We start from the raw sequence: 13418 nt of genomic DNA on the forward strand, positions 1-13418 counted from the left end.
CTAAGATTCTACCTTCTAAGTTCTTAACTATTGGTTTTAAGTTATGAGTTCTTGGTTAATCTGTTACCTAATTCTAGTTTCTGCACTTGTGTGGTCTCTTGCCTAGAATGGGGTTAAGGAGAGTGGATTTTAGTGGACTATCCACTGCCACTCCACACACTCTCTTGAAAGACCATCTCAATTATATGATCGAAATACAATATCAACTTGAAAATTTCTTAGGTCCATTATTCGGGTTAGAATTTAGAATTCGAATTTGACTCGATAATGGTCCTGACATTTCCTTGCATCCTTTGCTACATAACTTGAGTTTGTATCCCACAAAATGAGGCATTTGATCTAAGTGAGGAAAAAACACGTGATTATGGTGCTGGAAAGTTTAGGGTGATTTAATCTCTTCTTACCCCTTTTTTTTTAAGTCTCTTCTTCATCCCAATGATTCTCTAGAGGACTTTGATTAGGGGGTTTGTAAGACCCCAAATATGACTAAGACGTTCAAGTGATTTCAATATCTTAGCCAAGTTTGGTAAGGATTCAAGGCTCTTGAAAAAGGTTTAGAAAAGAAATGGTAAGTTAAAAAGGTCATTATTCTAATTTTAAGTTAAACTACACATATGGTAAAAAATAAGTTTCAAGATGAAGAAGAAAAAAATGACAAAAAATATTAAAATTGATAAATCATCAAAATAATCTTAAAGTTTAAAGTATTTACAAAATGCTCCTACTTTGCGAACCATATTTTGTTTTAGAACAAGCTAGCTTTAAAAAATTCCCCATCTAATAATTGAATTTGACTCAAATCCAAAAACCAAGCCACGAGAACTTCTAAACACTTAGTAAGTTGACTTTTGTTTCTAGTTCTTTTTGAGTTTCCTTAAATTCACGAGCTACAAACCATCATTTTTTTTCAAGCTAGTTCCTACTCAATGAGTTTCCCAACAATCAGATAGTTAGAAAGTGGTCCAAACATATTCACCCAAATCAAGCTTCCAAGGTTGCAAGGAAGGATTTTCTTGAAATTTCAATTAGAGCCTACGGGCAATGTCATGCCTCCAAATTAGCTCCATTCAGTTCCTAGGAGCTTGAGAATAGATTTTCATGAAGACAACGAAGGCAAAGGAGGTAAGGACCGAGGGTAATCAAAGGAAGTTGAAAATGGGTCCAATTTTGATGAATTTGGTAGAAACTTCAAATTCTTCACCCAAGATCCTTTAAACTGAAACTAAAAGATACCATTAGCTTAGTAGAAATGAGATAAGAAAGATTCATGAAGATGTCAAGGGTTGAGAATGTCCCTATCGAGTTGCCCAAAGAGCTTCGTTTCTGCGTAAAAGGGTAAGGAGTATGAGTTTTGAATGAGAAATTTGGAGGGTTCACACATATTCGTCCTTCCAAAATAGATTCTTTTAACTTAAGGAGAGGAGAAGGAAGAGATTAAAGGAAGCGAGACAAGATAAGGTCTGAAGAGCCCAATAAATAAGATTTTTTTTTTAATTTTTTTCCGACAAGAAATGAGTTTTCTGCCAACTTTGAAAGATTATTACTTGAGCTATGGACAATGACAAGGTAAATTCTTATCCCTACTTTTTCCTAGCAACACCCTCTACAACTTTCATGAAGAAAGCGAGAAGAGCAAGTCACTGTGCGAGGTTGTGAGAGCTACTTTTGGGTGAGTATGGTCATGATGCACTTGTCTTCTTCCCCTGCAATCTCTCTCTCCTTGGTAATGCCGTTTTGATGTCATTTTTTTCTCTTTTTTCTTTCGTCTCCGAGTCTCCTCTTTTTTCTAATCCCATTTATGGTGTTAGGTTGACTCGTAAAGGTCTAAAACTCCCAGATCTAAGAGGATTCGAAAATCCGAGGTTCTGTCTTCCTTCTTCGATGGTGTACGACATTTAAGAAACTTCGGAATCTATCCCTATTGTGTGTAAAGGTCTCTGGGATGGTTTGTGTGGCGTAGTTCGATGATTTCGACGTCGGTTTTTTGTTTTGGTTTCGTTTGCCGGAGCTTCTTCGATTTTCTCTCTGTTTCTCTTGCTTTTCTCATTGTTTTCCTTTCTTGCAGTTGTTCCGAGAAGGCTGAAGGTTGGGGTTGGTTTTCGTGGCGATCCAAATGTCGGGCGCAGTTCATGGGTCGTGTGCAAATGGAAACTACGGCGTTCGCTAGAGTTTTCGGGTCTCCGTCGGCGACCACAAATTTTTTTTTTGTCTGATTTGTTACATAATCTACCCTTAAAAAAGAATTTTCGTCCTTGAAAGTCTCGAACTCCTGGATCAATTTGGGGTATTTTTGTTTTATTTCCGATTCTCGTTCCCACGTCGTTTTCTTGGTGGGTGGTTTCGCCACAATACTTTGACGAAACCTATGTTTCTATTACATAAGGCTTTCACTTCCCGAGCTAGGATTTTAATCAGTTTCTCTTGATAACTTAAGTTTTCCTCAATCTCGAGGGGTCTGTAGTCTATCACATACGTAGGGTCTGTAATATATTTCCTCAACATGGATATCGTGTATGCTCGAGAGTAAAGGTGGTAAGGCTAGTTTGTATGCTACATAACCTATTCGTTCTAAGATTTCGAAAGGTTCGATAAAGTGGGGGCTTAGCTTTCCCTTGCGTCCGAATCTTAGAGCTACTTTTAGGAACATTGAGTCCCCCTCTACGAACTCTAAGTTCCTAAGCCTAACGTCGGCGTAGCTCTTTTGTCTACTTTGTGCGGTGCACATCTTTGCTCTAATTTTCTGTACTGCCTCGTTTGTGATGCGGACCAACTTAGGTCCTACTAGCTTTTGTTCTCCTACTTCGTCCCAGCACAATGGGGATCTCCCAGCACAATGGGGATGTACACCATTTTCCATATAATGCTTCAAACGGTGCCATCTCGATTGTTTCTTGGAAACTATTATTGTACGAGAATTCCATTAAACGTAGTTTAGTGTCCCAACTCCCCCTGAAATCCATAGCACATGCCCGAAGCATGTATTCGAAGATTTGGTTTAGCGGTTCGTTTGGCCATCAGTCTGTAGGTGGAAGGCAGTGCTAAAGTCGAGGTGGGTACCGAACGGTTTTTGGAGTCCGTCCCAAAAGTGGACGTAAAACGCGGGTCCCAATCTGACACTATTGATATCGGGACTCCATGCAACCTCACAATTTCTTTCACATACAATTGAGCCCAGTTGTCTACTGTATATGTTGTTTTACCTGGAAGGAAATGTGCCGACTTTCTCCCTTTTCCATTCCGGTATGCTTAGAGGTTGTAGTAGTCCGACTGTTTTCTTTCAAGGAGCTTTTACTTGTTGGCACACTAGACATTTACTCACGTATTCTTGAATATCCTTTTTCATACTATGCCACCAGAAGTATTGTTTCAGGTCTTGGTACATCTTCGTACCACCTGGATGTATCAAGAAGGGTGAGTTGTGTGCTTAGGTTAGGATTGTGTTCCTTATTTCACTCACAACTGAGACACATAAACGTCCTTGACATAATAGTCCATGGTCTCTAGTCTTAGAAAAACTATTCACTGGGCCTACTGTCAACTGGTCAAGGATTTTGTTTAGGCTAGAGTCCCCTCGTTGTGAGTCTATGCTCCTCTGTCTGAGCGTGGGACCACTGTAAGTCAGGCTATCTTGGCTATAACCTCCTCGGTTACTACTGCTATGTCATCTCGCACTCGTGGCTCCCTTGTGATGAGGGCCGACGAGTGTATTGTTTTTCGACTTAATGGGTCTACTACTACGTTTGCTTTTCTAGGCTGGTACAAGATATCTATGTCGTAGTCCTTTACCACCTCTAGCCATCTACGTTGTCTCATGTTCAATTCTTTTTGTGTGAAGAAGTATTTTGAACTTTTATGATCCGTGTAAATTTGGGTCTTTTCGCCGTACAGGTAGTGTCGCCAAATTTTTAATGCGAACACCACCGTTGCTAATTTCAAATCATGTGTAGGATAATTTTTCGTAGTCCTTTACTGGCTCTAGCCATCTACGTTGTCTCATGTTCAATTCTTTTTGTGTGAAGAAGTATTTTGAACTTTTATGATCCATGTAAATTTGGGTCTTTTCGCCATACAGGTAGTGTCGCCAAATTTTTAATGTGAACACCACCATTGCTAATTCCAAATCATGTGTAGGATAATTTTTCTCATAATCTTTTAATTGGCGTGACGCATACGCAACAACCTTGCCGTATTGCATCAATAGATTAAACAAACATTCATTCTTCATCTACAAAATTGGATCGGCTCGGTTCAACATCATTTGTAGAATTAGAAGCTGATACGATTGATGAAGGACAATTGAATATTTGCACGGTTGAAGTTGGAAAACATTAAAAATGTCAACAACGAGTTTGAACCTACACGAGTGAAGCCTAATAGATTTCAAGTTTATTTCTTTAGCCACTCAAACATATCAACATTTGTTCAAAGATTTTATTGTTTTTTTGTTTTCATTTTGCAATGGTCAATTGGTCAAAATTGACTTCGTCATTTGTGGAGATTAAAGGGGATCGGGATTGAATCGCAGCCACAAACGACTTTTGTCGGGAGACTATAAATACCCACAATATGTTATGTAAAAATCAGATTGGTGGATGAATGTAATTCAGATCTCAAATTGAGACGTTTTCCTTAGAAATCCGAGCATCATATTTGCTATTTCTAAGTTTCAAGCAATTCTTGTGGTAGAATTGCACTCGAGCCATTCAATCAAGCCTTGATCAAGTTCGATTTTGGAGTGACTCAATTTAGAATAAGGTTTCCAAGATTTCTAGATCTTCGATCATAAGAGGTAATCTAATTCTAGCCTTATCTCTTGGTTGATCCAAATTTCGTATAAGGAGGTGTTAATTACTTTGATTCAAGGGTTCTTGCTTCAACAAAAGCTTGGATCGTTGGGCTGAGGATTAGGGTTGCCTTATCAATTTGGTATTAGAGCCTAGGCTTACATCTTTGTGGTAGACTCTAGAATTGATTTTATCTTTCATTTCTGCTCTTGTTTATCTTTTCTTTAAATTTGTCCATTTATTTTATTGCTGTCATTTCTGCCATTATTCATCAACTTTTCACTTTGTTCTCATTTTCTTTCTAAAGATCACGTTGAGATCTTGAAAAAAAAAATCTTATCATATTTGTTCTTACGATTGTGATTATAAACGATATTTATCATTTTTTTAAAATCATTTGCATATTTATTTGAAGATCAACTAAACTTCGATTCACATCTTTTTCTTCATCCATCTAAATCTAGAACCGTTGTGTTTGATATATGTATATTTTTTTTCTCATAATCTACGCTTGAAGATAACTTCTAAATTTCCCGAATTCTGTAAAAAGGAGAGTTAGATCGTTCTTAAAATCTTCACGTCATTTCTTTTTGGAATTTTTTTTTCAATGTGCAATTATATCCAAAAATATCTTCGTGTCCCTTATTTTTTTGTTCACGTCTTGTTTTATTTTGTTGTTATTTCATAATTAACTTATCTTGATTGTCTTGAATAGCTTGCTACTATCAGAATTGCTTTACCAATATATTAGCCTACCTTGATCATAATTTAGTCACTTTCCCAAACAGCCTACCTTTGTGTGTATAAACACGAGTGTCTCTGAGTGTAAAATCAGTGAGTTGAGTGTGTGAGGTTCTAACATATTCCACTACTGTTCGTACAATCATGAACCAAGATGGAGGAAATGGAGGGGAGATCAATGAAGCTAGGTGGAGAGAAGCACAGGTCAGAACAATTACTCGTTTGAATCAAGTTATTAGTACATTGACAGACCGGATGGAACGAATTGAAATAGCCTTAGGTAATCTTCAAGGGAGGGAAGTACTCTTGAATGAAGGAGTTGAAAATGAAGAAGATGACAATGTCACCCTTTTAGCGGGACATAGTCCTAGGGGAGGGAGAGATGTCGGTCGAGGGAGAGGAAGAGTCAGAAGAAGGGGTAGAGAAATTTTAGCACAAAAAAGAATTGAGAGGGAGTATCAGTATGAGAGAGAAAAAGAAAAAGGAGTCAGGGGAGTAAAGCTAAAAATTCCAACTTTCTATGGGAGATCTGATCTAGAGGAGTATTTGCAATATGAGAGCAAGATTGAGCATGTCTTCGATTGCAACAATTTCAGTGAAGAAAGAAAGTTGAAGCTTGCTGTGGCTGAATTTTGTGATTACGCCATTATATGGTGGACATCTTTGAAATCATAGTGGAGGAGAAATTATGAAGAACCAATTGAAACATGGGAGGAATTGAAGACATTAATGAGAAAAAGGTACATTCCTTCCTAAGCATTATTCTTGAGTACTCAAGCAAAAACTCTATACTTTACAACAGGGATCCAAAACTGTTGAAGAATATTACAAAGAAATGGAGACCCTTATGAATAGAGCATGTATTGATGAAGATGAGGAAGATACAATGGCTAGATTTCTTGGTGGGTTTAACCGACAACTTGCTCATCAAGTGGATAGGCAAGCGTACTTTGATATGCAAGAATTGTTACACCTTGCTGTTAAAATCGAAGGGCAACTAGCTTGGGACAAGGAGAACTCCAAGAGGTATGGTATTTCAAAGTCTACTACTTTCAACACTTGGAAAAAGAATGCAAATATTGAAAAGATAGATTTCAAAGTTGGAGGCAAGTATGATCTTGACAAAAAGAACAAAGCTGAGACCTCCAAGGGTAAAGAGAAAGCGGAGGAATATAAGGAGATTCGAGAAAGAAATAGAGACATCAAATGTTGGAAATGTCAAGGAATTGGTCATCTTAGTCGTGATTGTCCTAACAAGAGAGTCATGATCATCAAGAATGGACAAGTTGTCACAGATAGTGAGGAAAGTGACCATGATGAGCTAGTTGAAGAGCAAATCCAGAAGAATGAGGAGGAACTAGAAGATGGGAGTCATTTGGTACTTGTAACCAGAAGACTTCTTAAAACTCAAGTTACAGAGAATGATGTTGATGATCAAAGAGACAACTTATTTTACACAAGGTGTTTAGTCAAGGGGACTCCTTGTACTCTTGTAATTGATAGTGGAAGCTGCACCAATGTCGTAAGTACAATGCTGATCAAAAGGTTGCTAATTCCAACCCAACACCATCCTAAACCTTACAAGCTTCAATGGCTCAATGACAGTGGAACAATGAAGGTAACTTCTCAAGCTTTAATATCTTTTACTTTAGGAAAATATAAAGATGAAGTTCTTTGTGATATTTTACCAATGCATGCTGGAGACATATTGCTTGGCCGACCATGGCAATTTGACAGGAGGGTTATGTATGATGGCTATTTGAATCGGTATTCTTTTGTAAAAGATGGTAGAAAAACCACTCTTAACCTTCGAGTTCTGCAAATGTATTTGCTGATCAATTAAAGTTGGAAGAAAAAAGAAAGAGTTTGAGGAAAAATAGTTGAGTGAAAAAATAGATAAAAGTCAACGAGAAAACCATAGTAAAAAAAAGAATGAAATTGGAAAAAAAGGAAAGAATGTGAGTTGTTTGGCTAGAGTTGGAGAGGTTAGAAGGGAAATGTTCTCACAAAAAACCATCTTTTTACTTGTGTACAAGGAAAGATGTTTGGTCTCTAATGATAATAATTTGTTTTTGCCTACTATGTTTCAATCTCTTTTACAGGAATTTGATGACGTATTCCAAGATGAAGTCCCTAAAGAACTACCTCCCATTAGAGGTATTGAACATAAAATAGACTTCATTCCAGGTGCAGTAATTCCTAATAGGCCAGCTTACAGAGCCAACCCAACTGAGACTAAAGAAATTCGAAGGCAAGTAGAGGAGCTTATGGAGAAGGGCTATATACGAGAGAGTTTGAGTCCATGTTCTGTACCAGTCTTATTGGTGCCAAAGAAAGATGGAACGTGGCGCATGTGCATGGATTGTAGAGCCATCAACAAAATCACAGTAAAGTATCGACATCCTATTCCTAGGCTAGACGATATGCTTGATGAATTGCATGGTTCATGTTTATTTACAAAGATTGACTTGAAATCTGGATATCATCAAATTAGAATGCATGTAGGAGACGAATGAAAAACCGCGTTCAAAACTAAGTTTGGATTGTATGAATGGCTTGTTATGCCTTTTTGGTTAACTAATGCTCCTAGTACATTTATGCGCTTAATGAATCACGTTTTGAGAGAATATTTAGGAAAGCATGTTGTTGTGTATTTTGATGATATTTTAATTTATTCAAAGACCTTGCATGAGCATGTGGAGCATGTTAAGTTAGTTTTGATTACACTTAGAAAAAAGAAACTTTATGCTAATTTTAATAAGTGTAGTTTTTGCATGGAAAAAGTTAACTTTCTTGGCTTCATAGTTGGTAAAAATGGAGTAGAAGTAGATGAAGAGAAAGTTAAAGCAATCAGGAATTGGCCAACACCACAAAATGCAAGTGATGTTCGTAGTTTTCATGGGTTAGCTAGCTTCTATAGGAGATTTATAAAAGATTTTAGCACCATAGCTGCACCATTGAATGACTTAATGAAAAAGAATGTTGTTTTTAAATGGGGAGATATGCAAGAGAATGCATTTAATGAGCTTAAGAATAAATTAACCAATGCACCATTACTTGTCTTGCCTAACTTTGATAAAACTTTTGAAATTGAGTGTGATGCAAGTGGTTTGGGCATAGGTGCTGTTTTGATGCAGGATGGCAAACCCGTAATGTATTTTAGTGAAAGACTAAATGGGGTAGGATTGAACTATCCTATCTATGATAAAGAATTGTTTGCTTTAGTTCGCACATTGCAGGTGTGGCAACACTACTTATGGCCTAGAGAATTTGTGATCCACTCTAATCATGAAAGCTTGAAGTATCTTAAGGGTCAAAGCAAACTGAACCGTAGGCATGCAAAGTGGGTGGAGTTTATTAAAACATTTCCGTATGTCATCAAATATAAGCAAGGTAAGGATAATGTTGTAGCTGATGCATTATCTAGAAGGTACAATCTTTTTACTTCTCTTAATGCAAAAATTCTTGGATTTGAGCATATTAAAGAATTATATCGAGATGACCACGACTTTGGAATTATTTATGCATCTTGTCTTACAAAAACAGATGTAGATGATTATTATATGTTTCATGAATTCTTATTTAAGAAAAGTAAGCTTTGTATTCCTAAATGCTCTATCAGAGATTTGCTTGTAAAAGAAGCACATGGTTGTGGCTTAATGGGATATTTTGGGATTAATAAAACTTATAATATGTTGCATGAACATTTCTTTTGGCCGAAAATGAAGCATGATGTTCATAAATTTTGTAGTCAATGCTTTAAATGCAAAGAAGCTAAATCTAGATCACAACCAAATGGATTGTACACTCCTTTGAATGTACCTAATGAAACTTGGACTAATATATCTATGGATTTTGTTCTTGGTTTACCCCCACACTAAAAATGGTAAAGATAGTATTTTTGTTGTGGTAGACAGATTTAGTAAGATGGCTCATTTTATTGCATGTAACAAGACGGACGATCCAAAACATGTTGCTGACTTATTTTTTTTAGGGAAGTAGTAAGATTACATGGAATCCCTAGAATAATTGTTAGTGATAGGGATGCTAAATTTCTAAGTCACTTTTGGAAAGTATTGTGGGGTAAATTGGGTACCAAATTGTTGTTTTCAACTACATGTCATCCTCATACGGATGGACAAACTGAGGTGGCTAATAGAACATTAGGAGCATTGCTTAGGGCTATTATTTCTAAGAATATTAAGTCTTTGGATGAATGTTTGTCATTTGTAGAGTTTGCATATAATAGAGCAATTCATAGAACAACTCATTGTTCTCCTTTTGAAGTTGTTTATGGATTTAATCCACTTACGCCTCTTGATTTGCTTCTATTCCTTCTAATATGTTTGTGAGTGACGCAGCCACAAGTAAGGCAGACTTGATCAAAACATTGCACAAGGAGGCAACGGAGAGAATTGAGAACCAAAATTTCAAAGTTGCTTCAAAGATTAACAAAGGACGGAAAGAAATCATTTTTAAACTTGGTGACTGGGTTTGGATACATTTTCGCAAGGAGCGATTCCCATCTCAGTGGAAGACAAAGTTTGTAACGACCCTAATATTTTACCTGTCTAATCTAAGGTCATTACTATACTTTGAAATGCGAAATATACATTTAATGGGCCCTGTTCATTAATGCGACTCGCACTCGCCTTTTATTACCTCAGAGAAAAATGGTTACAAGGGAAAAAGAGAAAATTGAAAGAAAGGAAAAGAAACAGAAACCAAAAATGCATATTTTATTCTACCCTAAGGTTTATTATGCAAATACCTTTCATCCTATACTAACATATATTAATGATGCAACCAAATTCGGCCTAGACTACGAAATGGAAAAAGAACAACCAACTACCCTATGCATGTGCCACGATCCTGGGGGGGTACGATGCCGTCGTCGTTGTCACATGGGTGCCTTGCCCTTATCTACAAAAGTAAAGTAGCACGAGGCTTGAGTATTTCTAGAATACTTAGTAAGTGACCCCCTATCGGGGTTATGCGACAAACACATGCAATGAAATGATGGGACCTATCGTTTCGTTTCGTTTTTCCTACGGTGTAATCCTAACAGGTAATCGTGGACGTGTACCATATACTCTACACGCAGCCCATACGTGCGAGTATGGGCTCACCAGCTAGTTCGCACACCGCTGGGCCACTGTCCCTAGCCGGTGGGCATGCTCTGGGGGCCCACCGGGACCCGTTAAAACTAAAACCGTCACGGCAGCGCTATGTAGGGCATAACGATCGTGGTCCTGCCATTTGGATGTACGCGTCCGTACCCTCGTGATGGGATAGGGGTATCCCCCCAAATGCATGATCACACAATATGCATGAGGTCCCACTAGTCGGGATAGGGGTATCCCCCCAAATGCATGATCACACAATATGCATGAGGTCCCACTAGTCCTACAGTCATCATTTAATGAACATAACCTCGTGTCACGTTTTCATGCTTACATGTCATTCTCATTCTCATTCTCATTTCGTTACATATCATACATATTCCTAGCGGGGTTATGTATCATGCAATTTACCGTATTTCATGTCATACAATTCATTCAGTTACATTTCAATACTCATACAACAAGCCATAATCTTACAAGGGTCACACATCGTCACATGCATTCATATCACATCAACTAAGCAGCATAAACAACATACATTCACGTTCACATGATTTCGTACTTAAGCACATTAAGCTAGCATACAATTTAATGGCACGTGCATAACCATGGGCACGTGCCAACATACAGCAATTAACGCGTAACCTACAACGGGTGAGCCACTTACATGGTAGGCCTTAGCCGAAGTACTCCCTAGAATATAACGTAAGCTCCTAGCTCCTCGTGGACGTTCTACGCTTCCGTTGGTGGTTGGTTCCTATTGGTTCATGAGTCACTTCCGTTAGTATTTCACAAATAAGAATAAATTCCCAACTGGAATTTGTGAAATACGACCTTAAAATGTTCCCTTTTACCTTAAACAGGACCGAAACCAGGTCCGGGAGGGTCGGAACGGTGTCAAACGGGCTGGAAACAGGTTTTCCGAGCCCAATAAGCCGCTGGAGCTGCCGAGCCACCACCGAGCCGATGAAGCCGCCTGAGCCGAGAGTAGCCGCGCTGCAGACGTGACACGTGGCACAATCCGAGAGCGACGCGTGTGCAGGCATCTCGGGTCGAGGCGCGGGTTAACGGGCCGCTCGCGGGTCTCGGACTGAACGTAGGTGACGGGCCGCGCGGTGATGGGCCGGCTCGCGGGTGACGGGCCGCGGGTGGATGGGTTCTGGGCTGACCGAAGGTACGGGGTTCGGTTCGGGTTTCCAGATCCAGATCGTGGGTCAGACTTCGTCCTCTTCGCCCGACTGCCTGCGCGATTTTCCGGCGGTCCCTCTCTCTCTTCGACAACGTCGTCCCGACGTCCTTTTTCCCTCTTTTTTTCCCCGTTCCCGAGCTTATCCTTCACCCTAACCCCATTTTTGGTACCGATTTCGTTGGTAAGGGCCTCGCACTCCCGGATCTGGAGAAGCTCGGAAGTCCGCCGTTCCGTCTTCCTTGCCGACGGTGTTCAGCGTACGGGATTCGCGTAGAACCTACTCCTGATGTGTGTAAAGGGTTCTGGGATTACTTTTGTGGTGTGAAATGGGGGTTTTCGACGTCGATTCGTACGATTCGGCTTCGCCGGAGTTCCGTCAGTTTTCTGTTCTCTCTCCTTTTTCCTTACCGTTTTCGTTTCTTTGCAGGTTCTTTCAGGGTGGCTGAAGGTCGGGGACACGATTTTGTGGCATCCCAGCCCTCAGCCGCCCTTTGTGGGTCGTGTGTGAGCGAAAACTCCAGCGTTCGCCGGAGTTTTCGGCTCTGCCAATGACCATCATTCTTTTTTTTTTTTTTTTTCCGGTTCCGTTACAAAGTTGATCTTCCCGGAGACTTTTCAGTACATTCTACTTTCAATGTTGCTAACTTGAGTCTTTTTGATGTAGGTGATGATTTTTCTGATTCGAGGACGAATCCTTTTGAAGAGGGGGAAGATGATAAGAATCACGGTGTTCCAAATGTTTCAACTGAACCTATTAACATTCATTCTTCATCTACAAAATTGGATCGGCTCAGTTCAACCATCATTTATAGAATTAGAAGCTGATACGATCGATGAAGGACAATTGAATATTTGCACGGTTGAAGTTGGAAAACATTAAAAATGTCAACAACGAGTTTGAATCTACACGAGTGAAGCCTAGTAGATTTCAAGTTTATTTCTTTAGCCACTCAAACATATCCATATTTGTTGAAAGATTTTATTGTTTTTTTGTTTTCATTTTGCAATGGTCAATTGATCAAAATTGACTTCGTCATTTGTGGAGATTAAAGGAGATCGGGATTGAATCCCGGCCACAAACGTCTTTTGTCGGGAGACTATAAATACCCACAATATGTTATGTAAAAATCAGATTGGTGAATGAATGTAATTCAGATCTCAAATTGAGACGTTTCCCTTAGAAATCCGAGCATCATATTTGCCATTTCTAAGTTTCAAGCAATTCTTGTGGTAGAATTGCACCCGAGCCATTCAATCAAGCCTTGATCAAGTTCGATTGTGGAGTGACTCAATTTAGAACAAGGTTTCGAAATCTTGCTTCTAGATCTTCGATCATAAGAGGTAATCTAATTCTAGCTTTATCTCTTGGTTGATCCAAATTTCGTATAAGGAGGTGTTAATTACTTTGATTCAAGGGTTCTTGCTTCAACAAAAGCTTGGATCGTTGGGCTGAGGATTAGGGTTGCCTTATCACAGCCTAGCCCATTTTTAGATGCATCACTATAAATCATGTATCCTGCAGAGCTTTCTAGGACCATGAGCAGTTGACGGGCACTAATATTTGTTTTAGATCCTGTAAGT

At 39.0% G+C, this 13418-nt stretch overlaps 1 protein-coding gene across 1 annotated transcript; it reads left to right on the top strand.

The window, feature by feature from the left end:
* Positions 1 to 6232: 6232 nt before the first annotated feature.
* LOC147794802 (uncharacterized) lies at positions 6233 to 12345 on the top strand. The gene is made up of 8 exons (XM_087124394.1): positions 6233 to 6265; positions 6328 to 7047; positions 7628 to 7817; positions 8331 to 8674; positions 8765 to 8955; positions 11512 to 11635; positions 12024 to 12212; positions 12265 to 12345. Exons 1-8 carry the CDS (start codon positions 6233 to 6235, stop codon positions 12343 to 12345), a joined length of 1872 nt encoding a protein of 623 aa, XP_086980520.1.
* Positions 12346 to 13418: the final 1073 nt, after the last annotated feature.

This window comes from Cucurbita pepo, chromosome 1 (genome assembly GCF_057944985.1).
Source record: "Cucurbita pepo subsp. pepo isolate OVF chromosome 1, ASM5794498v1, whole genome shotgun sequence".
In the NCBI taxonomy this organism is placed as follows: Eukaryota; Viridiplantae; Streptophyta; class Magnoliopsida; order Cucurbitales; family Cucurbitaceae; genus Cucurbita; species Cucurbita pepo.

Excerpts from the sequence above, each read along its gene's own strand:
- LOC147794802 (XM_087124394.1), top strand. The coding sequence starts at position 6,233 with ATGGGAGGAATTGAAGACATTAATGAGAAAAAG. Across the intron at positions 8,956-11,511 it reads GCTGATGCATTATCTAGAAG|GACCGAAACCAGGTCCGGGA; the intron begins GTACAATCTTTT and ends TACCTTAAACAG. Across the intron at positions 12,213-12,264 it reads TTCGGCTTCGCCGGAGTTCC|GTTCTTTCAGGGTGGCTGAA; the intron begins GTCAGTTTTCTG and ends GTTTCTTTGCAG.